The sequence below is a fragment of the Leucopleurus acutus genome (genome assembly GCF_964270905.1).
Source record: "Leucopleurus acutus genome assembly, chromosome: 13".
In the NCBI taxonomy this organism is placed as follows: Eukaryota; Metazoa; Chordata; class Mammalia; order Artiodactyla; family Delphinidae; genus Leucopleurus; species Leucopleurus acutus.
In genome coordinates, this window is record NC_139155.1 from 52,373,412 (window position 1) to 52,401,253 (window position 27,842).

Genomic DNA, 27,842 nt, shown 5'->3' on the forward strand with positions numbered 1-27,842 from the left:
CTATCCTATTTTTACTCTTTTATTAGGGTTCATGACATTTAAAATGATTTTTCTAGAGGAAAAGTCTTTAGACTTTATCAGGATAAAGAGTTATCTATAATTTACCACGCTTACAATTTAGTGGTCACAGCACTGATCACAGTCCTGATGATCCCTGGCTCAGAACATGTAGCCATTTCCTAAGGAGTTATATAATCTCTCCTCAAATGCAACCAGGAGTCATTATGGTGAAGGATTCGGAAACAAATCTTCAGTTGTAATTTGGATTTACTATGTTATTTTTCATGGTCAGGCCAAAATCTTTCACAAACAGAAATATTAAAGACAATTATTCTATTGTCTTTAACAATATAATAATATTAATAATGGAGGGGAAATCTCAGCATCTAAGAAACTGCTCATAAGAATTAGATGTCCCACTGCATTAAACAATGTACAGAACTTGTGGCAACTCCTATCAACCACAAGATGATGTGACATTTCAACTGGATTCATTTTCAAAAATAAGTTTAAGTTCTTCCTAACTGAAGAGAAACAAAACTTTGTCAACTTAATACTGCCTTTTCCCAGGTATGATGAAGAGAGCATTATTTATTCCAAAGTTTGCTTAGTTCTAATAGAAAAATGAAGACTCAAGAATTACCAAAGACCCTAAATAAAGTAGAAAGAGCATCTGACCAGGAAACTGACACTTTGAAGTCCTCTCTAAATGACAGAAGAGCTACAAAGAGCCCATTTTTCCCCAAGAGCTGTATTCCACACCCCTAAGTGACAAATACAAGGAGAAATACCCTTTCCCAAATTTCAATAGTTTCTGTTAAAAACAAAAAGGAGCAAGTCAAATAACCTGCCAGAGGGCTTTACATTTTTGGATTGTCTTCTGCACTTGGGATATTTATCTATTCCACACCTGGATTCTGAACCCCGCATGGGTCACTTGTCAATACTATAGTAACATCCACATTCCCTTCCCGTTCCCTCCCAGAAGTTGACGCTACCTTTCCAGCAGATAAGAGGTCCCTTCGACAGTACACCCTGGGAGCTTCTGACTAGGTAGTACTTTAAGTGCTTCTGCTTCTTTGGCTGGGTGGTGAGCTTCAAGTTTATGTGGTTGGAAAATTCCGTGAAATACCGAAATCCTCTTTCTCCACAGCCGATACAGTTTCCAGAAAACCCTAAAAGGAAGAAAAACAAAGTTACTGGTGGCCTTGTATGTTGTTACAATACTTTCACATATAAAAAACACAGAAATATTCACTCTTTGGCTTGACAACTTCCTAATTTTGAGGAAATAATTCAAAGGAAAAAAAACATGTACAACAATTTAGCAGTTATTTTATAACATTGAAAGACTGAAAATAATTTTTAAATGCTCTAAAAGGATAATGGTTAAGGAAATAGAATAGATAGTATCATATGATAGAATTTATATAGTTAACATAAAAAATTCTGGTCCTAGAGATATCTATTATTTCTTCCTTACATATTCCCTTCTTAACCTACTGGCTCTGGTTCTCCACCCGACCCACCATGTGGACTTAACTCCATAGGCACAATTGATTAGACTGTGGATCAATATTTGACCCAATCTAGGATAGTCAGAGTCTCTCTCCTGGAATGCTGAAATAAATACAAAAAGAATCAGTCAGATGGTACTGGACTCTGGATATGTAAGGTTTTGTAAAACTGGAACCCAAGTCAGGGCTATGCCATCTGGGGTGTGGGAGAGAGCAAACTGAGAATTGTGAAGAGGAAGCTGGTCTCCAGATAGGAGAGCACGAACAGAGATGTATAAACTCAGGGCATTGTCAGCTTCCTAGTTTCTATGAGATCTAGGGAACACAAGTTCCCTAAGGGTCCCATTTCCTCTCTGTTCAACCCCTCTTTATTCAAACTAGCTCATTATTCCTTAGAGTTAACATCCAAACAATTCTCACTCAGATTAATCAAACAAAATAAGACTTTCAGTGATCTTCTTGGAACAGAGGACATGGCAAGAAGAAGAAATGGAGAAGGCTGGGAGGATGAGAGGTCATGCTTTGCTTGATTGGAAATCAACTTTTCAATCTCCCTTATTACACAGAAGAAAAGTGGACAGTAAGAGAGTGAGTTCTTCTGGTTGTGTGTTATGAGGACATAACATATGTATGGCCATATTGGCAAATAAGGGCATTCCAAATTTCATGAACACAATATCTCTATATACAAATAACTAAATGAAAATAAATTCACTTATGGAATAATACACTCTTTTAAAACCACCAAACCAACCTGTTTTATAATTAACAAAGATATATAAGGAGAGTAGAGAAAGACCATGAGGATTAAAGACAAAATATCTCACAATGTCCCAATCTCAGGATGCTGACAATCAATTCAGAACATTTAGAAATGGGCATTCCAATTTATTATTATTTATTCAATAATTTTTTATTGAGCACCTACCTATATGCCAAGCATTTTGCTAAACACTGGAAAAACAGTGGTGAACAAGAGATAGTCCCAACTGCTGCTCAGTTACATAAAATTAGTAATTCTATATAATTAGCTTATTACCATCATTTTGTAGAAATATAAACATCAATATAATTTCATAAATTATTTAAAACATATTCAGAGATGGATTGCATTTGAGAGCATTTGGCTATTTGTCTAATACCTTGGAGCTGTAAGCCAAAAAAAGAAAGATGTCAATAACTGCCTAGTTTACCAAATTTCTAAAGCCAACCATCCATCTAACCATTCATCCACCCATCCCCCCATCCACGCATCCATGAATGCATGCATCCATCCACTAATCCATGCATCTATCCACCTGTCCATCCATCCACCCAACAAATATCTGTACTCTACTATGTGCCAGGCACTATTTCAGGTACCAGGTTTTTAGCACTGAACAAAGAAGACAAAACCACTGCCTCCACAGAACTTACTTTCTGATGTGATCATTATGCCTTGATAGAAAATTGGCTGACCTATGAGGCAGATGCAACATACCCAAAACACAATAAAACTAAGAACCTTCATCTGAAATAGAGACAGTGCCAAAAAATGAGGCTTATCTGATAGGTCCAAGTAGTTCATCAAAGATTAATGTGAGAATTAGAATTAACAAATTACTGGGGTTAGATTTTATCTTTTATCTTTTCCTCTATCTGTTTTCTGAGGTGAAAAGCAAGACTTGAGTATGAAGAGGGAGAAAAGCAATGGATCTGGATAATCTTCAAAGAAGAGAAACTTCACACTAATGATGAGAATTAACAATATAAAAGAGTAAGAACTTTAGAGTCCATTTTTAAAACTCTGTATAGTTTCTGTATTAACTTTGGTTCAAGAGAGATTTTATCTGCTCAAAGTTCTTGCTGTCACTATCACAATAAATAATATCTCTTACAGCCAAATTACCTTTCTAGCTTTTCTAGCAATCAGGTCTTCGAATTGCATGGCAGATTTGGGGCATATGTGTGGCCAAGTGATCAATTTATTTTAAAATCAATTCCCCCACAGTCTTTGGAATCTGCGTAATTTATATAAAAATTTAGACAAATTGATATTGGAGTCCACAGGGATTCTAGAATATTTTAAGCTTAAAAAATTTTTCCCCTATATCTTTTTAAAATTTTATTTGTTTTTATTTGTTTTTCTTTTTTTGGCCACACCGTGCAGCTTGTCAGATCTTAGTTCCCCAACCAGGGATCGAACCCAGCCCCTCTTCAGTGAAAGCACGGAGTCCTAACCACTGGACCACCAGGGAATTCCCTCCACTATATCTTAATGCGTACTAAAATCAACATCATAAGTAAGAACTGTTAGATGAATATTAACTTTTTGACAATAGAGTAATGAACATATAAAAATCTCATTGTGCTTGTTCAAGAGAAAACTTTTACCATTTTACTGTACTACACTTTCACTTGGAGAAGTGGTTAATAAAAAATTATGAACAAAGTTCCATGTCTATAAGGGTATTTAATAAATATGACAGAATGGCAGAATAATTACCATTTAAAGAGCAAATACCATATGCCAGGCACTGTGCTATTGGGTACCTTATAAACATCATCTGTTTGATCTTTATAATCCTGCCAGGTGAGCATTATTGCCTCCTTTATATAGATGAGGAATCTGAGACTTCAAGAAGATAAGTAGCTTGCCCAAGTTCTTAAAGTGCTAACTAGAAAATCTGGGATTTAAACCCAGTTCCAATTCCAAAGCCCATGCTCTTTGGTTTCATATTCCCAATTACAAAGGATTATAAAATCTATTATTCTGATGGTGTTTTCTGTGTGAGTCCCATGATGTATTCTAAGAGGATTCCTCTAGTCATGAAGAATCATTGAGCAAGAAGACATTATAAGAGATTTTTCTATGTCTTCAGTCAGAGCCACATATGAACTGTTCCATTCGATAAAACTTTGATGCTTTTAAAGTGCTTAAAAGAAGTTTCCCAAAGTTGTTCTACCAGAGCCAACTAGGTTCTTAGCTCTGTGATGCAAAAGACTATGTCTTATCATTAGTGTGCCCACATATCACCTAACGTGATTTTGGGAACAAATACTGTTGAATGAATGAATGAACAAACGAATCCTTGGATCTTCTCTGCTAATTTAGTCCAATGTATAAACTTTACTGTCAGGTGTCTATATTAAACCATCTGCTCAATTTCACTGAAAGAAAAAAAATGGCTATTTTAACAAATGAGAGCCTATGAAAATGAAAATTACCACTTCTTTTCCTATGAACCAAGGGAAGGCTTTGAACTGTAGTTTAAGGAACGTTTATTAACCATGTGCAGGATCACTTTCTGACTCAAGATATTGATCTGTGTATTTCTAGACTTTCTCATGATGCTTTATAACTAGGAAGAATGCATCAAGCTAAACAAACACACAGCTCACTGTAAATACAATTCTTGAATTCTTTGCCCTCTTCTTTCTTCTTCGTTTTTACTGATATTCGTGCTGAGGACATGTATCTGATTCTATCTACAGGAACAAATTCTGAGAAACAAAAGCAACTCCAGAGAAACACAGCAGCAAAAAAAAGTAACAAACCTCACATGCCCTCTTCTTTCTTTCTTTTTCTTTCTTTCTTTCCTCCCTCCCTCCCTCCCTCCCTTCCTTCCTTCCTTTCTTTCTTTTTCTTTAGGCCACGCCACATGGCAGGCATGCGGGATTTTAGTTCCCCAACCAGGGATCGAACCTGTGCCCCCTGCAGTGGAAGTGAAGAATCTTAACCCCTGGGCTGCCAGAGAAGTCCTTACATGCCCTCTTATTTGCCTTTTTAATTATTAAAAGTTAATTTAAGGGGTTTGAATCAAGATAGCAGACTAAGAGGATGTGGAGCTCACCTCCCCCATAAACACATCAAAAATACATCTACATGTGGAACAATTATCACTGAAAACTAACTGGAAACTGGCAGGACTCCTGTACAACCAAGGCTGTAGTGATCAGGTCGAGACCTGTGCCCCTAGAAGAAGACTCAGAGAAAAATAGAGATTATGTGGGTGGACACCCACCCTGTGGAGTGAGTGGTCTGAGCCACAGACTGAGTGCCCCAGTCCTGGGGTTTTACGTGGAGGAGACAATCCCACTTGGCTGGTTGGAGGGCCACTGAGACAAACAGGAGGGCTGAGGGAAGCCTAGACTACGCTCATGAGGAGTGTGCACGCTGGCTTGCCCCCAAGCAAGGTGGAGAGAGGTCTGCTCTAGCAGCTGCCGGGTTTCTCACAACCTCCTTGCCAGGTACCCCAGTCCAAGCTGAGCGAAAGCTCTAGTGCTGCTCACTCCATGCCACAGTGTGGGATATAGAGGTGACCTGGTGCCACAGTGGCGTCTGAGTGGGTGGGTAGCAGCCATCACTTACTCAAGCAGCACGTCAGAAGCGTTCCAGATCTCTGACGCAGCTGTTCCACCACAGCCCATCCCCTGATACACACTGAGACTCCATGTGGGTCCCACTTGCACTGCAGAACCTGGGGGCAGTGATCGGCTGTGAGGGACAAAGGGGACTTGCCCCAGAGGCTGCATTTGAGTGGAGCTGCAGGTAACTACACAGGCAGTGCATCAGACCTCTGTCTGTGGCCGACATGAGCCAAGAGGCTGCACAGGCCCCACTTGCTTCAGCCCTCCACCCCTCTGGGGCAAGGGTCCCCACACAGGGAGAGGAAAAAACACACACTTACAGGGTAAAGAGCCAGCATGAGCCCGACCCTCAGGGCTTCTGCTCCAGCAACTTGGGGTCAGACTCTGCCCCTGATACAGTGGTGATGGCCACCAAGCAGAGGGGAAGCCCTGTCTCACACCCAACTTCAGCTCTAGCCACTCCATCTCCAGCCCCACCTCCTACCTATGTGACAGCTGCCAGCACACCCTGAGGAAGGATGTGACTTGCATCCACATCAAATCCAGCTCTCCCAGCAAAGGCATAGGCCACATGCAGTCTGTATAGGGATGCTCCCACATAAGGACACCCCTTCAAGACTGAAATAAGTAACTGTTTCACCTGAATTCATAGAGGCAGGGAAAGCTGAGCAAAACAAAAAGACAGAGGAACTACTCTCAATTGAAAGAGCAAGAGTAAACCCCTGAAAAAATAAACAACAAGACAGAAATAAACAATTTACCAGATAAAGAATTCAAAGCATTGGTAACAAAAATATTAACTGAATTAGGGAAAAGAATTGATGTACACAGTAAACACTTTAACAAGGAACTAGAAAATATAAAAAAGACCCAATCAGAAATAAAGAACTCAATAGCTGAAATTAAAAACACACTAGAAAGAATGAATAGGAGACTAAGATACAGAAGAATGCATAAGTGATCTGGAAGATAGAGTAATGGAAATCACACAATCAGAACAACAAAAAAGGAAAACAAATTTTAAAAAATGAAAACAATTTAAGAGATCTCTAGGATATAATTAAGCATACCAACATTGTCATTATAGGGGTCCCAGAAGGAGAAGAGAGAAGGGGATCAAAAATGTATTTGAGTTAATTATGACAAAACTTCTCAAACCTGAAGATGGAAACAGATATCCAGCTTCAGGAAACACAGAGAGTCCAAAAAGCGATGAACCCAAACAGACCCATAGCAAGACATGTAATTAATATGACAAAAGTTAAAGATAGAGAATTCTAGCAAAAAAAAAAAAAAAAGATAGAGAATTCTAAAAGCAGCAAGAGAAAAACAAAGAGTCATATACAAGGGAATCCCCATAAGGCTGTCAGATGATTTCTTTGTAGAAACTTCACAGGCCAGAAGGAAGTGGCATAATATATTCAAAGTGCTGAAAGGGAAAAACCTGCAACCTAGGATACCAGCAAGAATATCATTTGGAATAGAAGGAGAGATAAAGAACTGCTTAGACAAGCAAAAACTAAGAGTTTGTCAATACTGAACCTACCCTAAAAGAAATGTTAAAGGGTTTTCTCAAGTAGAAAAGAAGTAAAAATCTATAGAAAATGGAAAATCCCACTAGGAAAGGCAAATATATAGTAAGAACTGAGGATCAACCACTTAAATAAGCCAATACAAATATTAAAAGACAAAAAATTGTAAAAGACAAAAAATTGTAAAAACTGTAACTACAATAAATGGTTAAGGGATAAACACATGAAGATGTAAAATATGACATTAAAAACACAAAATGTGTGGGAGGGGGTAAAAAAAGTAGATCTTTTAGAATACGTTTGAATTTAAATGACGACCAGTTTAAAACAGTAGATATACTTACAGGTCAACATATATGAACCCAGTGGTAACCACAAATCAGAAACCTACTAGAGATACACAAAAACTGAAAAGAAAGGAACTACTGAAGAAAATCATCAAACCACAAGGGAAGAAACAAAAGGAAGAAGAAATGAACAGAGAAGAACTGTAAAAACAACCAGAAAACAAGTAATAAAATGGCCATAAGTACATAACTATCAATAGTTACTTTAAATGTCAATGGACTAAATGCTCCAGTCAAAAGACATAGGGTAAAAAAATAATAATAACAAGAGCCAAACTTATAGTAATAGAGAGTAGAATGGTGGTTACCAGAGGCTAGGATTGGGGGGGAAAGGGCAGATTAAAAAAATAAGGAAAAATGGTGGTTGTCAGGGGTTAGAGGGAGGGGGTAATGGGGAGTTAGTGTTTAATGGGTACAGAGTTTCAGTTTTGCAGGATGGAAAGAGTTCTGTGGTTGGATGGTGGTGATGCTTGCACAGCAAGATGAATGTACTTAATACCACCGAACTGTACACTTAAAATGGTTAAGGTGGTACATTTTATGTTATGTGTATTTTACCACAATAAAAAATTGGACACACAGAAAAGACATAGGGTGACTGACTGGATTAAAAAATAAGACCTTTTTATATGCTGCTTACAAGAGACTCATTTCAGAGCTAAAGACACACACAGAGTTTAAGTGAGGGGATGAAAAAAGATATTTCAGCAAACAAAACTGACAAGAAAGCAGGGGTAGTAATACTTACATCAGACAAAATAGACTTTAATACAAAGGCTATAACACACAAAAGACAAAGAAGGGCATAATATAATAAAAGGATCAATACAAGAGCAGGATATTACACTATTTAACATATATGCACCCAGTACAGGAGCACAAATATATTAAGAAAATACTAACAGACATAAAAGGAGAAATCAACAATAACACAGTAATAGTAAGGGACTTTAACACCCCACTTACATCAATGGACAGACCATCCAGACAGAAAATCAATAAGGCAACACAACAGACCAACTGGACTTAGTAGATATCTACAGGACATTACATCCAAAAACAGCACAGTACAAATTCTTTTCAAGTGCACATGGAACGTGCTCCAGCAAAGATCACGTGCTAGGCCACAAAACAAGTCTCAACTAATTTAAGAGGACAGAAATTATATCAAGCATTTTTTTCCCAAGCACAACAGTATAAAACTAGAAATCAATTACAGATAGAAAAATGGGAAAAGAACAAACACATAGAGACTAAACAACATGCTACTAAAAACCAATGGGTCAATGAAGAAATCAAAGAGGAAATCAGAAAATACCTCAAGACAAATGAAAGTGGAAACACAGCACTCCAAAATCTATGGGATGCAGCAAAAGCAGTTCTAATAGAGAAGTTTATGGCAATACAGGCCTTCCTCAAGAAACAAGAAACATGTGAAATAAACAACCTAACCTACCACCAAAAGGAATTAGAACAAACAAAGCCCAAAATCAGCACAAGGAAGGAAATAATAAGGATCAGAAAGAAAGAAATAATACAGAGATTTAAAAAAACAATAGAAAAGATCAATGAAATCCAGGAGCTGTTTTTTTTGAAAGATAAGCAAAATTGATAAACCATTAGCCAGGCTCACCAAGAAGAAAAGAGGATACAAATAAGCAAAATAAGAAATGAAAAAGGAGAAATAACAACTGATACCACAGAGATACAAAAAAGCCATAAGAGAATACTACAAATAGTTATACACCAACAAACTGCACAACCTAGAAGAAATGGACAAATTTCTAAAAACATACAATCTGCCAAGACTGAATCAAGAAGAAACAGACGATTTGAACAGACTGATCACTAGCAGTGAAATTGAATTTGTAATAAGAAAACTACCAGCAAACAAAAGTCCAGGACTGGGCAGCTTCACATGGGAATTCTACCAAACATATAAAGAAGAGCTAATACCTTTCCTTCTCAAACTATTCCAAAAATTGAAAAGGATGGAATACTCCCCAAATTCATTCTATGAGGCCGCCATTACCCTGATGCCAAAACCAGACAAGACATTATAAAAAGAGAAAATTACAGGCCAATATCTTTGATTAATACAGATGCAAATATCCTGAACGAAATATTAGCAAACTGAATTCAACAATCTATAAAAAGGATCATACACCATGATCAAGTTGGATTTATTCCAGGGATGAAAGGATGGCTCAATATTTGCAAATCAATCAATATGATACACCACATTAACAAAAGGAAGGATACAAATCACATGTTCATCTCAGTAGATGCAGAAAAAGCAACTGACAAAATTCAACATCCATTCATGATAAAAACTCTCATCAAAATGGGTACAGAAGGAATATATCTCAACATAATAAAGGCCATTTATGACAAATCCACAGCTAACATCATACTCAAAGGTGAAAAGCTGAAAGCCTTTCCTCTAAATTCAGGAACAAGACAAAGATACCCACTCTTGCCACTTCTAGTATTGAAAAACCTAGCCAGAGCAATCAGATAAGACAAGAAATAAATTCAAATTGGAAGGGAAGAAGTCAAACTGCCACTATTTACAGATGACATGATACTTTTTATAGAAAAACCAAAAGTCTCTACCCCAAAACTATTAGAACTAATAAATTTAGCAAAGTTGCAGGATACAGATTAACATACAGAAATGTGCTGCTTTTCTATACACCAATAATGAATTATCAGAAAGAGAGAGTGAAAAGTAATCTAATTTAAGATCACATCAAAAAGAATAAAATACCTGGGAATAAGCTCAACCAAGGAAATGAAAAACCTATACTCTGAAAACTATAAAACACTGACGAATGAAACTGAAGATGATACAAAGAAATGGAAAGATATCCCATGCTCTTGGATTGGAAGAACTAATATTGTTTAAATGACCATACTACTGAAAGCAATCTACAGATTTAATGCAATCTCTATCAAAATACCCATGACATTTTTCACAGAATTAGAATAAATAATCCTAAAATTCATATGAGACCACAAAAGACCCTGAGTTGCCAAAACAATCTTGAGAAAAAAGAACAAAGCTGGAAGTATCACCCTCACAGACTTCAGACTCTACAACAAAGCTACAGTAATCAAAACAGCATGGTACTGGCACATAGACACATAAATCAATGGAACAGAATAGAGAGCCCACATCTAGGTTAATTAATCTATGACAAAGGAGGCAAGAATATGCAATGGAGAAAAGACAGTCTCTTCAATAAGAGGTGCTGGGAAAACTGGACAGCTACATGTAAAACAATGAGATTAGAACATTTCCTCACACTATGTATAAAACTAAAATCAAAATGGATTAAAGACCTAAATGTAAGACCTACAATCTAAAACTCCTAGAAGAGAATGTAGGCAGAACACTCTGACATAAATCGTAGCAATATTTTTTTTGGATCTGTCTCTTAAGGAAAAAGAAATAAAAGCAAAAATAAACAAATGGGACAAATGGGACCTAATTAAACTTAAAAACGTTTGCACAGCAAAGGAAACCATAAACAAAATGAAAAGACAAACTTTGGGATGGGAGAAAATATTTGCAAATGATATTACCAAAAGGGGTTACTATCCAAAATACATAAACAGCTCGTACAACTCAGTATCAAAAAAACAAAATACCCAATCAAAAAATGGGCAGAAGACCTGAATAGACATTTTTGCAAAGAAGACATACAGATGGCTAATAGGCACATGAAGAGATGCTCAACACTGATGATTATTACAGAAACGCAAATCAAGACAACAATGATATAATCTCACACCTGTCAGAATGGCTATCATCAAAAAGTCTACAAATAACAAATGTTGGTGAGGATGTGGAGAAAAGGAAACCCTTGTACACTGTTGGTGAGAATGTAAATTGGTGCAGCCACTATGGAAAAGGGTAATGTGAGTTCCTCAAAAAACTAAAAATAGAACTACTACATGATCTATTAATTCCTGTACTGGGTATATAGCCGAAGAAAATGAAAGCACTAATTTGAAAAGATACATGCACGCCAACGTTCATGGCAACATTATTTACAATAGCCAAGATATGGAAGCAATCTAAGTATCCATCAACAGAAAAATGGATAACAAAGATGTGATACACACACACACACACACACACACACACACACACACACACACACACACAATGGAATATTACTCAGCCACAAAAAAGAATGAAATTCTGCCATCTGTTGGAACGTGCATGACCCTAGAGGGTATTATGCTTAGTGAAATAAGTCAGACAGAGAAAAACAAATACTGTATGATATCACTTACATATGGAATTCAAAAAATAATACAAATGAATGTATATAGCAAAACAGATTCACAGATATAGAAAACAAACTAGTAGTTACCAGTGGATAAAGGGAAGGGGGGGATGATAGGGGTCAGGGATTAAGAGATACAAACTATTAGTATAAAATAGATAAGCAACATGAATATATATTTCAGCACAGGGAATTATAGCCATTATCTTGTAATAACTTTTAATGGAGTATAATCTGTAAGAATATTGAATCACTATGCTATACATTTGAAACTAATATAATATTGTAAATGAATTATGCTTCAATTTAGAAAAGAATAATTAAAAAGTAAACCCACTCTTTGTTATTTCCCATGATGTAGGAAAGCTATGTTGTGAAAGAAGTCCAAAGTAATACTAGAAAGTAAAACAATTCTGACATAAAGTTAAAACATTTTATATCATAGGTATATTCCTAGTTATCTTGATTGAACTAATGCTAAATATAAAATGAGAATCACATCAATCAAGTGTAGTTAGAAATAATGGGTGGTAGAGAAAAACTACCACTGACTTACAAAGTGGATAATCCACAGTTGAATAATTGAGAGTTGATTTGATATCAGATCCAGATCAATGACTCTATGGAGAGTGAATCCTACTTTATTTCACAAAATATTTATTTTTGATAAATTGTATGGTGTTCTTTAATGCTAGTTTGAAAAAGTCTCTTCATTAAGGTGAATGTTTTGAGAGTTAATAAAAAAGTGAAAGCTAATTTTTAAGAAGTTACTAAATGAAAAAGTGCTTCTTACTTAAACTAATATGTAATCCCCAGCTAATTCTGTGATTTTAAAAATTCTGTGATAATTTAAAATAAACTTGTATTTTAATTCCTTTATCTCAGAAGGAACTTTATAGGTATGAAATACTCACCTAAAAGTGCATTTTTTCCATGATCATCTGGTAGAAATCGCTTGTCTACAGCACACACTAGGATGTGTTCAGGAAGATTGGGAGACTTGGCCCCCACCAGGAGGAATCCTGCTGGGATGTCGATTTGTTCCATACACAGAGATACCAAACGCAAATCCTTTCCTGCTTGACAAAAACCTAAAAACCAGTAAAAAAGGACACAGTGGAATGTTTAGAGAGTTTATAACTCCTCATCACCCATTTGGAGAGTTGATTACCTGTGGGAATCACTATTAAGGACTAAATTTAAAGTCCATGTACTCCAACCAAAGACACATCTATCATATGTGCTCCTCTGAGCAGAGCTAAAAAGACACTAAAAGGAGGTATTTCCAACTGTTTTAGCCAACACTGATGGCTTTATATTTTCTGATCCACAAGTAAGCAAATGATAAATACACAGCAAACTCTGAAAAACATATGGAATTTTTATGTGCACATAATATAGTATTTTTACTTTCAATGCAAATTCACTTCTCTAAATGGAGACAATCATAGAACGCAGATGTTCTCCATTTCATATAGGAAGAGACTGAAGCTCGGAGTTTGGTGAATCATAAATGAATGGATCAGAACTAGAACTCAGAACTGTTTAGGTTACTTGCACTAGGTAAGACATGACAAAACCTTACATATCAATTTACATTCCCACCAACACTGCAAGAGGGTTCCCTTTTCTCCACACCCTCTCCAGCATTTATTGTTTGTAGATTTTTTGATGATGGCCAGTTTAAAAAAAAAAAAAACCTTACATAACCACTTTGTAATGTATGTAATGTAAATTAATGTATTACATTAATTCATTAGTTCGTCATTTATTAAAAATTATTTGCAACAGATGCTGTCCTAGGCCTGGGGATAGAGCTGAACAAAGTATACCTTCCTCTAAGAACTCACTTGTAGTCAATTAGAAGAATGTATAAGGAACTGATAATTACAAAACAATATTACAGAGGACAGCTATGTTCTGCTACAAAGCACCAATCTCCACATCTTCTGGGAAATGATTCCCACCACTCTAGTTATGTGATTTCCCTGGACAGCTGTGATATTCCAGATTGAGCTGGAGCTGGCACCCAGTCCAAGATGGGCCACTGGAATATCCCACCTTTCTGGTCATAGTTGATCAGTCCAGGTGTGGGTACCCGACATAAACCAGGACAATGGAGGATGGACACCTAACTCTCACACACAAACCTGAGGAGACCACCATCATTATTACCCAATACAAAGTGCGCCAGAACCATGCTAGGTTCTCCCAGCATCAATTCATATTATGATGTTAACCAAATGCCAAGAAACAGTTGGATGCCATCAGTTAGTATATGAGAAATAAAAAGAAAACAACATCCAAACATTGTATGAAGCTATGGTGCATAGGAATCTGCTGTGTGGTCTGGATAATTAAACCTCAAAAGCAGACACAATGAATTACAAAAAGCAAGAAATCAAAGACTAGAATGATAAAGACACTGGGCTTCAACCATTTCAAGCTTGTAGATCCCCTTTTAACATTAAAAAATTCAAATATAACTTCTAGTGTTCACAAATTGAGAAAAATAATATCAAAATGTTATTGTGAACTCTTTAACAATTTAAATGAATCTGTATTTTATTATTCACAATATCATCTATATTTATTTGGACAATAGTCATTTATACATGAGTCATTATTTATTCAGTTTACAAACATATTTTGGAGCCTATAGATACATAGAACCCTTAAAAAAATCTGCTGTCCCCACCCCCATTAAGGGACAAAACTCACAGGTTTGAAAGTTGGGAGATGATGATGATGATGATGATGATGATGATACTAGTGGCAGTTAAAATTTATGGAGTGCTTAACATAAGACAGGTACAGTGCTAAACACTGCAGAGATTTTCTCATTTAATTCTGTCAACAACTCTAGCTAGTTATCACTATCTCTTTTTCATATATGGAGAAAATGAGGCTCAGAAAGGTGAGAGTATTTGTCCAAGGTTACAAAATGAGTCCCATAATGTCCAGTGACGTAAGACATGGAAAGTTTGCTATATAAGAACAGGTAAAAAGCTTATTATTCAACTTGGCCAAAAAAAGCACTTAAGAATAGTTATAATCCAGAGCTAAAACCTGGAGGGGTGAACACAGACTTTTTCATGAAATTCTGAAATACTAAATCTAGGGGCATTTTAAAGTCTTAAAAGGAGCATTAATTTTTTTTAATCAAAGGAGTTATTAATTTGTGTAGAGACAGTAAACCTAGAAACATATCTCCCCTAGGAGGTAGCACCTTTATTATGACTTTCTCCAAAAGGCAAAACATAAAAGACCCTCCCAAATGGTGTAGAAAATTCAATGATGAGAGGTTTATGATTACCTATTGATGGAAACAGGATGCTTGAGGAGCTTTCTCTGTCACTAAGTAGTAGTACTACAACCTTTCTAAACTTTCAGTCATTCCATAATAGAAAGAATAGACAAGTCTGTACCAATCTGTACCAATTTGCAAATTATTACAAGCTTTTTAGAACATCAGAGCTATATGGAACCTCAAGGTCATCTGATAACAGGATTTTCCAACAAGTAGTTATCAAAATCCCAGAGATTCATAAAGGTATTCCATGATACTTGGGAACTATAAGTGAAACTAAAATAGATAACATTACCAATTTCTGAAAACTAATAAATAATTATTCTAATATCCTACTTTCACTTTATTATTATTTTTAATATATTTATTTATTTTTGGCTGCATTGGGTCTTAGTTGCTGTGTGTGGGCTTTCTCTAGTTTTGTCGAGTGGGGATTACTCTTTGTTGCAGTGCGCAGGCTTCTCATTACGGTGGTTTCTCTTGTTGTGGAGCACGGGTTCTAGGGCACACAGGCTTCAGTAGTTGTGGTTCGCGGGCTCTAGAGCACAGGCTCAGTAGTTGTGGTGCACAGGCTTAGTTGCTCCGCGGCATGTGGGATCTTCCCGGACCAGGGCTCAAACCTGTGTCCCCTGCATTGGCAGGTGGATTGTAACCATTGCACCACCAGGGAAGTCCCTAATATCCACTTTTAAAACAGAATGTTCTAAGTGCTTTCCATGCTACACATGTAGGGGCAGTGGAAATCAGCTGAACGAACTCAGGACTCACTCAGCTGAACCCCATATCAATGTGTGGTTTTGATTATTACACATTTTAAAATTGATTTTATTATCAGTCACATGTATTGATGTGTTGCTTAATTTATATACCCATAATGGGCTGTTGGCTAATAATGGGAAGCTTAGGGAACACGGATTTGATGGACACAGTCATTTTATAAATGTACCTAACATGCTCTCTGCTAGATATGAAAGTTAGATTCAACCCTAAACCCCACTCATCAAATTATAAAGTTATATAAAATGGGGCTTCCCTGGTGGTGCAGTGGTTGAGAGTCCACCTGCCGATGCAGGGGACACGGGTTCGTGCCCCCGTCTGGGAAGATCCCACATGCCGCAGAGCGGCTAGGCCCGTGAGCCATGGCCGCTGAGCCTGCGCATCCTCCGCAACGGGAGAGGCCGCAACAGTGAGAGGCCCGCGTACCGCAAAAAAAAAAAAAAAAAAAAAAAAAAAAATTATATAAAATGCACCACTATGTTTCTGGGGCACCAAAAAAAAAAAGCAATGATAAGGTAAAATTTTAGTGATTATAATCCAATTTGGCTTTTCATGTAAGAGGGAAAAGGCTACCTCTTTCAGCAGCATGTTATTTGTAGAGAAATTCTGCAAACAAAAGCCTGAAACGTTTTCATCACGCAGAGCAAAAATTATAAAAATAAATTAGTACATCCTTTTAATCCTAAAACATACAAACCCCAAAATTTGGGTATTAAAAGTAGATTTTGACTCTTTTTTTGATGCTGGGAAATATTTAAATACACTTGGCTCCCCTTCTCCACCCCCACAAAAGTATAACATTTTAATTTTGAATTTGTCAACAAAACATGCTTTTCCTTACACAACGAATTTAAAGTAAATTAAACAGCAATGACTGAATGATAAAATGTAGGCAATATTTTCTCATGCATGAATAATATCAGAGTATATATATTTTTTCAGAGTATATTAATATACTAATCTAAAATAAATATTTTCTACTTAAAATTTATTCTTTATCACATGCCATATAGTGACAGAATTAGTTTTTAAATTCCTAAGGGGTTCAAAAGACTATGTATTACTATAAGAGAGATTTGTAAGTCAAAGATTGGGCAACACTAATCTATCCCAATCTCTTTAGTATGTAAATGAGGAAGCTAGGGCCCATAAAGGTTAAGAAAACAGCCCAAGGTCAAATACCCAGCAACCCACCAAGTTGGGACCCAGGTCTCTTGACTCCAGGTTACAGCCTCCTTCGTCCTCGTTAACATCCGCTCTGACTCACAGAATGCTTCACCTTCCCAGGTCTGATGTAGGACCCTCTCCTATAGCTTCTTCCTTGCCTATCCTTGTTGAGACTCATCACTCAACTTTCCAGGCTGAATCCTGGCGGGTACTTGACACAGTAGCCCCTGCCAGCCATGGGCTATGTCAGCATCCACCTCTCTCACACCTGCTGATGAATCCTTAAAATTCATGGTTTTGCAAGTCACAAAGGTGTCCCTTGATTAGAGAGTAACATTTCTGATGAGCTTTCTCAAAGCAATACATTGTAGCCAAAGGGAGATTAAGGGGGCAAAGTACAATTTCAGTTTTGGGCTAAACAGGGATAGAGTAGAGAAGACACAGTGTGGAAAATATCTGAAGAAAGCAGGATTTTCTCTGGAAGAAAGATGATTTCAGAATGATTTCTGTGGTATAATGAAAACTACACAGTCCACTCAAATTAAGAAGCACAAAGGGGCTTCCCTGGTGGCGCAGTGGTTGAGAGTCCGCCTGCCGATGCAGGGGACACGGGTTCGTGCCCCGGTCCGGGAAGGTCCCACATGCCGCGGAGCGGCTGGGCCCGTGAGCCATGGCCGCTGAGCCTGCGCGTCTGGAGCCTGTGCTCCGCACCGGAAGAGGCCACAACAGTGAGAGGCCCGCGTACCACCAAAAAAAAAAAAAAAAAAAAGAAGCACAAATAGCTTTCAGTGCTACAGCATTTGAAGGTTTTCCCATTTATGATATGAGGACACCTAGAGGTGAAAAGTAATAATTATTAATGACGATTCTAGGAGACGAATGTTTTTCTCATAGAAGGAGGAAGCAAACCTCCTCTTAAAATTTTTTTTCAGAAAGTGCTTGTGACAATGAAAAGAGAAAATGTCCTATTTTATCCTAAAAAGAAAACCGTAATCATGGGAGCATATAAAAGGGGCACAGGAACCAACTGAAATTGCTACCAATGGCCAAAACTGGAAAAATTGGAGCAAAAAAATAAAGTAGTATTGGATTATAACCCAAAACATAAAATAAATATTCATAAGTGTATAATGATATAAATAAATGACTGTATAAATTAATAAATGAGGGAGAAGAGACAAATTTCCATGCAGTAGAATTCCAAATAATGTATTAGATACTCTGCCCTCAAGGATGTGGAGCATAACTCCATATTCCTTAAGTGTGGGCTGAGTGCAGTGACTTTCTTCCACAGTATGGTAATGGGGGCGGGGCGGGGTGGGGTGGGGGGAGAGTGGAGATAACACTATCTCAGCCAGGTGATCAAGGTCAACATCAATAGTCATAAATCATGTTGATAGTAGTACCCTTGATATAGTATGATGAAAATGGCACTTTACCTCTGTGATCTTCCTCCCCCAAACCCATAACCCCAGTCTAATCAGGAGAAAAACATCAGACAAACTCCTGTAGAAGGTCTGCTAGAATATACCTGACCTATAATCCTGAAAACTGTCAGGGTCAGCCAAAACAAGGGAAGTCTGAGAAACTGTCACAGCCAAGAGGAGCCTAAGGAGACATAACAACTAAATCTAATGTAGTATCCTAGATGGGATTCTGGAACAGAAAGAGGACATTAGGTAGAAACTAAAGAACACAAATAAACTATGGACTTTCATTATTACTAAAATTACTAGTAATATGACATGCTAACAATAGGGCAAACTGGGGGGATATACAGAAACTCTGTACTATTTTAGCAATTTTTCTGTAAATCTAAATCTGTTCTTAAAGTCTAACAAAGAACAGACTTGTGGTTGTCAAGGAACGGGGAGGGATGGATTGGGAGAATGGGGTTAGCAGATGCAAATTATACGTAGAATGGATAAACAACAAGGTCCTATTGTATAGCACAGGGAACTGTACTCAGTATCTTGTGATAAACCATAATGGAAAAGAATATATATGTGTGTGTGTATATATATATATGTATAACTGAATCACTTTGCTGTACAGCAGAAATTAACACATCATTATAAATCAACTACACTTAAATTTTTTTAAAAGTCCATTTTTAAAATGTCCTGTTTTATCTTCTTGCCTTCCAGTTAATCACCAGCAGAAGCCACACAGGTGATTTAATTAAGAGGAAAGAGAATAGGTGAGAAAGAAAAGGCAAGGCTGAGTCCAGGAACAGGGTCACAAAGAAATCAATCCAAGGCCAGAAATGGTTGCAAAGTCAAGGAAAAGTTCCTGAGTTCACTTTGTAGTTAGAGAATATGCTCACAAGGGTCTGGACTGTTTCCTCCAAACCTTCATTCTTGTGATTCAGATCAGCTAATTATATACAAAATATATCATCAGGGATCCCCAGTTAAGAAAAAAAATATATTATGCAAAGAGCAATATTTAATTTAGTTTTTTAAAAAGATTGAAAATAAGCTCTGTGTGTGTCTAAAGAAGTAACTAAAGAATCTATGAAATATGATTATATTTCAAGACCTATAGGATCCAAATATCTGGTGTAGCAGGTAGTTCAATTTCCCCACATTAGAAATATGTCAGAAAATTAATATAATAACTATTAAATCTCAACTAAAACCTAAGATAAAATAAGAAGTAACCTTATTACTCCCCTCTAGGGTAATTTTAAATTATATCTGAACTAATCCTGAAAGAAAGATAGGATCTTTCTTTTAGAGGCTACTGGAGGACCTGGGGAAAAGTACCCTAAGTGTGTGGGGGGGTGTAAGCCTATTTACTGTAATCAAGGAAAGAAAAGTACGTTATGGGGCACACAAATAACTTATTTGACAAACTTGCCCCTACTCTCAAACGCATTTTCTGGGAGTAATACTGACATGCTGCCTTAAAAACAAGACTCTTGCAGCAAGTGATTTTAATTTTAAAGGGGAGCCATAGTACAGAGCCCTTCTTTGTAAACCTCATCTGCATTTCCTTAATAGCCAAGGTTTTCACTTCACAGAACCAGATTTTGCATTCTCCAATTATCTCCAGCTTGAAGGTTACAGAGTAATCTAAATGGGGGAGGGGAAAGTTTACTGAAACAGCTGTAAACACAAACTAATCAAAGCAGTATTTGGAGGCCTAAAATCTGGCGGCCCTTTACCCCTTTAGATGATCAACTGCCTCCCAGCAGGGTAGGAACCTACCAATAATTTACATAAGAAATTAGCAACCAGATTTTACATCTGAATGGCACCCCCAGAAGCCCATGGGGTGTTAAGTATCTGCTTATCTAAATTGCCTCTAAAAATAGCTTTACCTTCCTTTAAGTCTTAGGAGTCTTAGGTAAATAGAGGATTTCCCATGAAGAGGAGGTGGTATGCTGAAACAAATCCAGGCACTGTATTGCTCTATTTCACTGTCATTTTCATAAGGAAAATTTCAGGGCTGTTCTGCCTTTGAGGGAGAGGACTCTTAGAACTACCTTAGAATGAGCCAAGCTGGAAGAGCTATGGGCAAACTATAAACTATCAAATTATGAACTAATTAGAAATCAGGCTGGGATGGCCAGAAAACAGCACTGTATGCCACTAAATGGAGGTAAGTGAGTATAATTTAAGTTGTTACATCACCAAAACCATGAAATACTGAAAACATTTTACGTAAGATTTTCTTTTTAAAAGTGTGGTTAAAGCCTTGGTAGAAGAGGAGGTTGAAGATAAATAAAGTGGGATTATCAAAATATGTTCATTTTAATCTTCTAGAGATAACAGTATACTGGATGAATTTTCAAAATATATGGAAAAGGTAAATATTAAAACACCTGATATCTCTGTAATTGTTTTGAGAGTGGAACAGAAAGACGTAGAAAGAGAGATCACTAAAATAAAGTTTCTGAAAGAGTCACATTCTTGCAGGAAGCACCTGGAGCATTGAAAAAGTCCTGAGCTAGGTCTAGGCTTGCCTCTGCCACATACCATCTCAGAGAAGTCATTCAATTGCTGTGAATCTCAGTCTCTTCATCTACAAGATGGGGTGATAATGCTTGTCTTTCTTAATAGACACCTGCTATGAAATCACAGGCAATAATGTGAGTGAAAGCATAATCATTCCTCATTCCTTTCTGTAATTACTGGTTTCCAGCCTTGAGCACCCCACGCAATGATTGGAAACTAGCCAGACAATATTAGAGGAATTGGAAAAAAAAAAAAAGGCAACCCACCATCTGTAGTGCAAGACCCTTCGGGGGCAGGTTTTTGTGAATAGGGAATTGGTGGGCTATTTGAATCAGACATTTCTTCATCATCTTCGTCATCTTCCATTTCATTTACTGTTAGATTGTTAGAAAAATCCAGGCTTCCATTTTGAGTGTAGCGGTGTACCAAATCTTTATCCAGATCCTCCACCTTGGGTTTTACATCTGGGTAAGCAAATAAATCATAGCTAACTTAATAAAAATGCTTGTGGGAAAATAACCAAAAGAAAAATTCATAGTTCTGAAAAATATCTGAGGACAGGGAGACTGGCATTGGCTAACATTTAACCCATTTATTTCAGATACCCCCAGATTTGGAGATCCCACTTCTATTAAAAGGAGTCTAGAAATGTGTGGGATTGAGAAACTTACCTGCAGATGAGAAAGGATGCTGGTCAGGGTCCAAGTAAAGCTGGGAAAAAATTGGTCGTGGTACCACACTACTACATCTGAGAGAGGCTTCTATGGAGTTGTGGAGAGCTTCTTCAAATCGAGCAGATTTCAGTTGCCCAGCATATGAATTCCCCATGGTCTACACTACCTCCCAAGGAAAAAGAGAAAGGGGAAAAGTGATACAATTAGAGGGCCATATGTCTGCAAAGTACACAGATAGCTAATATAAACTATACCCATATATCCTAAGATTGGAACTATATGAACTTTACCTATATTTCTTGAGACACCTTATCAATTTATCTGTTACATCACTTTTGCTTCTTGTCTTTAGAATCCAAAGGGGCTTTCAAAAAGCCCCTTTAAGGGATCTTGTATCTGAGGATCAAACCATAATAAGTGCTTTAAGTGAAGGTTCTCCAACTAGTAAATCAAGATTGACCTGTCAGTCGTGAAGCCCAGCATGGTGACAATGGGGCCACACCTTCTTAAACTGGTGGGCTGCCAAAACCCCATAGGAACACTATCAGTGGTTTCAGAGTAAATATCAAATTACTTCTCTCTCTACTAAGATCTTATTACCCTAGGAGGGAAAAAGAGTCTTCTCTGGAAAAAAAAAAATAAAAGCTTTATGATAATACATTTGACAAATTCCTGAAAGCAAGATTTGAGCCTTTTAAAATTCAAAGAACTTGTTCGTGTATTATTAGTATTTATTTAAAAAACAATGTTATTTCTTTTGCTTAGTTTGAATCACAGTCTTATTTGGGACCCTTTAGGAAAGTACAGAACAAGAAGTTTTGAAGCAATCGCCTTTACTTCTCATCACTAGTTACAAAAACTTCCATATATATCAATAACTAAATTTATTGGGTGCTAAATGTTGGCTATGCTAACGATTGGTCTGAGGTCCCCAAGACCCTTTCTGGGTTCCATGAGGTCAAAACTCTTTACAAACTATTATTAGGATATCATTTGCCTTTTTCATTCTCATTCTTTCATACGTTTACAGTGGAATTTTCCAGAGGCTATATGATGTGTGATATTGCAACAGATTGAATGCAGAAGCAGACAGACTACTCTTTTCACTAACTTTTTTGGGGGAAATACAGTTATTTTTCATGTTATTTATGTTGCTATATAATGGGCTTATTGTTAATTTTTTAAATTAATAAATACTTTGAAATTTTCTTAATTCTAATAAATATAATATACATAAACAAAACTCAATCATTTTTAGGAGTATAAAGCGGTTATGAGATGAAAAGTCTGAGAACTGTTGGGCTAGACAGTATACCAAGCACTTCCCAAAAATTATTTAATCCTCAGTATTCTGAAGTAGGTATGACCTCTTCCCACTTCATAAATGAAAAAACTGAGGCTTGGAGAAGCCAAGTGACTTGCCCACTATCACCCCACTGGTAAAGGTCAGAACCAGGACTCAATATCTAGATGACAAATCTTGCACTCCTAGAGGATGGGCTTAACTTGGGTAAATCCCATTTCAAGAAACGCAATTTTGAGAATATCTTAGCTCCACTTTCCCCATCAAGGAGAGGGGTAGATATTAAATTTCATCTGTATCTCCAACTCTGACTGACTCCCTGGAGGACTATTTGAGAGGACCCTGAGCATGCATCGGGCTCAGCAGGTAAAGGGAGCCAAGATCCAGTGGTGATGACCCACGAGCAGAGAAGGGGTGATGCATACCACACCTCAACCCTCCTCTCAGGTTTCCTAGATCACACAAAGGAGCTCCATAGGAGATTTTGGTGGCCCTGAACTGCTTCTATATATAGCAAAGGAGGCTTCTTACATGATTTCTGGTAGCAGTGAATAGTATACAGAGATTCCCATCAGAGGGCCTCAGTTTATCAAAGCTTTGTTGGAGATTCCTATGATTTGGAGGAAAAGCTGTAATCATATTTTGACAACCTTTCTCAAAGTAGGTAATAAGAAACCAAATGCCATGGATTTAAATTACTAGGTTCCTCTTCACAAGAAAAAACCATTTTGTAACTATGTGAGGTGATGGATGTTAACTAAACTAATTGTAGTAATAATTTTGTAATATATACACATATCAAATAGTTATGTTGTATGCCTAAAACTAATACACATTATATATAAGTTACATATCAGTAAAACTGGAAAAAATAAATTACTAGGTTCTTTCTTACAATAAGTACATACACAAAAGTATACATATAATACCCAATTCAAAGTTGTAAGTGGCAGAAAATCAACAAAGCCCGTCAAATGAAATTTTCCTGAAATACCAAGTTTTTGCCCAAGCTTCTAAAACCCCACCAGTACAACTATAAACATTTAATTTTTCTAAAGCAATTCATTTTTCAACAGAACCACGCATAATCAAAACAGGGTGCGGGTTGGAAGAGAAATATGCTGTGTCACTAGTTTATGCATCTAAGTCAAAATTGAACAGCCATTTTACCTTTCTTCCTTGTTGAAGGGAGCAAAATACCAGGAACTAGCACAGTCAACCATGGGATTTTTTTACTCGTGGAGAACAATGGAATAACTTCAAAGGTGGACCTTTAGCCTTTCTCCAGAGCACCAAATGCCTAGAAATCTTGCCTCTTCTTAATCTATTACCTGCTCAACAAATTATCTTCCTTTCACCATTGAAAACCTACATTCTCCAAGAGATCTTTTTAGTTGAATAAAGAAGTGCCCAATTATACATGGAAGATTGCATGATCTCAATCCCTTCAATTTAAGCATAGTTTAAGGAGTAATATGACATATATCAAATGAATATTGTGCTGATTAAAATATTAAAGTAACATAAACATGGGCGATCCAGTTTCACCATCATAAAACATACACATAATCCTACAAGAGCATAATCCTGAGCAATACTCAGACGAAGCCAACAGGAAGTACCCATGGAACAGCCTTGGGAGAGTAAAAAGAAGGGGCTGACTATTCCAGATGAAAACATAACTGGGCAGTTTTAAAAATGATAATGATAAGGTGAAGAATGACAGAACTGACCCCAAACTTTTTTGGTGCTGAGTATGGAGTTCTTCACTGACAGTTCAATGCTACCCAAAGATGGGCAGAGTTCAAAGGAAAAAGCTTTTTTAGTGCAGTGTATTCTTAATATCATATGCTGTAATATTTAGGGTCACTGAAATCATTGGCCTTATCCACCTAGATTACCAGCCTTCCTTTCCTCTGACTCTCAAACAGCCCCCAGGGCCTGCAATGACATAGCATCCTACTAAGAGTCAGCGTGAATAAATCTAACTTCAGGTCAGAAAATGGAGAAATACTTTTTAGAATCAGTTGTTAAATGAAATACAAAAAGAACAGACTTGTGAATTCTGTACATATGCAGATATTTTATGTCTCTGGCTGACATTAAGTTTGTGAGACTGCACTGTATTGCTTTTCCATGTTTTCTTTTATTACTGTGAAATTACACAGGGAAAACTATATTAAATGTTTTGTTATAGTACTACAGACCTCTGAGATGCAAATAGGCACTCTTGGGGTGTTGAGGAAATCTCTAAGAAAGGGATGGTACCCAATATGAGCTCTTTCTGCACCACTAATTAATTGCTCAAAATACAAGTGGAATCAAGTACAAACCACCATGACAGTGTGGTTTGGTGCCTCTCTGCTCTAGCCTTTTTCTCTTCTCTACAGAAAGATAGACAAAAGAAGGGCAGAGTAGAACAGGCAGCTTCTATCACTGGTGGCTTTAGGAATAGGGACTGGAGCCGTAAGGAAAAGAGTAGCTTTGGAAACAGGTGCCTGCTAACGCCTCCATCACCTCTCTTCAACTCTTTTTCTGCTGAAAATGGAAAGGAGAAGCAATACACACTGCAAGAAGCTACAACTTGATCAGTAATGTTTTCATTCCCTTTTTGTCAGTGGTTTCATGGTTAATAATTACTGTATTATTAATGCAGTAACTACTTTTATAGTAGTTATTAAGTACACAGGAAACAAGGAGAAAATTTTCCTTTAACCTAACTCTCCAAAGGCTTTTTTAAAGCATCAGATCAGATTTCAGAATACATACATATATATATTCTGATTTTTCAAATGTTCAGTTATATGTGAAGCACATATCACAGTGGTAGGCACCTAGCAGGCAGATGATATAGCTGCTGCTGTCATTATTATTCTTACTAGTGATGGTCATAGTGGTGATGGTAGTAGCAGTAATTGTCATCATTGTTATTGTCAAGAAATGTGAAAGGAAACATTCTTTGTTGAACCATTATAATAATAGTAACATGGAGAACTTACTAACTGCCAGGAAAATACTGTTACTGCCCCCATTTTTAGGAGAACCGAGGCCTAGAGAAGTTAAGGAACTTGCCCAAGGTCATACTATGAGAAAAGGCCAAGAGACAGGAGTGGACTCTAATCAGTTTGTCTACAGCAACAGCTGTCTTAGGCTATCTAATCATGTATGCCATTCAGTTGTTAAAACACCTACAATAATGACCCAACTGGGAAATGGATACTCCATAAAGTACTCCTAAATTGGCAAGCCAAGCCAAGCCAAAATAAATAAATTAATTAATTAAAATCAAGGAAGAAGATTTTTGTTTGCTGATTTGTCCTTGTCTACATATATCATGGCTGCAAGACAAGGCTGAAAAGGGAGTTTGAATGTAGGATATGGGATGAATAGACACAAAACCAAGCAACTATTTAAAAAATTGAAACAAAATAAAAACACCACCTCTCTCTTCAATTAAAAAAACCCAAACCTCACTTTAAATGTTAGATGAAAGGTAAAAATGAACAAAGAGTAAATTACTTCACAAAGAATAACTAAATTCCCCCTCGATATCTTCAGGGATTTGATTATAGGACCCTGGTGGGTACCAAAATCGGCAGATGCTCGAGTCCCATACATTAAAAGGATAGTACAGTCGGCCCTCCGAATAGGCAGGTTGATTGAATCTGTGGATGCAGAACCCTTGGATACAGAGGGCTGGCTGTGTACACATACAGGAGAGGAAGCACAGGCCCTAGACTCCAAAGCATCAGATCATTTGGCATCATGTCCCCTGACTTTGGGAATTCTCTTACTGATACCCATTTTTCCCCATTGTTTTCAACTTTAGAAGATGCAGTCATGTTTCATTAATTCATTATGTGGCAAACCTAGAAATCAAAAACATTCTTATCAACTCCCTAAAGTATTAGGCATGTTTACATAACTCTTCCTATCTTCCTCCAATCTTTCCCCTTTCTAAAAGAAATTTAATTTTTCTAGTGAAGACAAGAGAAAGTTTCCTAAAGAATGATAAAAAGAAATGAATTTGAGACTGTATCTTCCTTGTCTTTCTTCTCGAATCCGTGTGAAAAGAAGTAGTAGATTTCAGATATTGCCCAATCTATTACTGTTAAAAAGTTAACACAATTTAATTTCAATTTCCCTCATTCATCCATGGTAGGACACAATTTAGGTAGGTAGAAGTCACAAGAAAAAGACTACAATATTGATAATATGATATGAATTTACTAGAAATTTCATAAATACATTTCTTCTTGTAAAGATAATATCAATGCAAGCAGAAAAACGTCTAGAGGTACATAAAATAAACTGTTAATATTTATCTATTGGGGTGGAGTTGTTTTTAAATGATCTTTCTATTTCCTTATTGGTATCTTCCAAGTTTTAAAGTAGTGAACAATATTATAACAATAAATGAAAAGGAAAATATCATATAGCAACTGAGTTAATCCCAACTCTATGACTATCTCTGAACAAGTAGTTTTAAAAATAGACTTATTACTCAAAAAGACAGTAAGAACAATGGAATTTGCAATGTGCACACCCCCACCCTCTTCCTGGTACTTTAGGATTCCAGGGGAAATAAAATTCATTCCAGTGTTT

At 36.9% G+C, this 27,842-nt stretch overlaps 1 protein-coding gene across 2 annotated transcripts in view; it reads right to left on the reverse strand.

The window, feature by feature from the left end:
- GREB1L (GREB1 like retinoic acid receptor coactivator) overlaps positions 1 to 27,842 on the reverse strand; it is a 264,160-nt gene that overhangs the window by 101,392 nt on the left and 134,926 nt on the right. For both annotated transcript variants that reach the window (XM_082853112.1, XM_082853111.1), the window contains exons 3-6: positions 21,932 to 22,096; positions 21,527 to 21,724; positions 12,959 to 13,135; positions 999 to 1,175 (exon numbers count right to left, since the gene is read on the reverse strand). In XM_082853112.1, coding sequence (XP_082709238.1) covers positions 999 to 1,175; positions 12,959 to 13,135; positions 21,527 to 21,724; positions 21,932 to 22,088 — 709 coding nt within the window. In that variant the 5' untranslated portion in view covers positions 22,089 to 22,096. The remainder of the gene's footprint in view (positions 1 to 998; positions 1,176 to 12,958; positions 13,136 to 21,526; positions 21,725 to 21,931; positions 22,097 to 27,842) is intronic.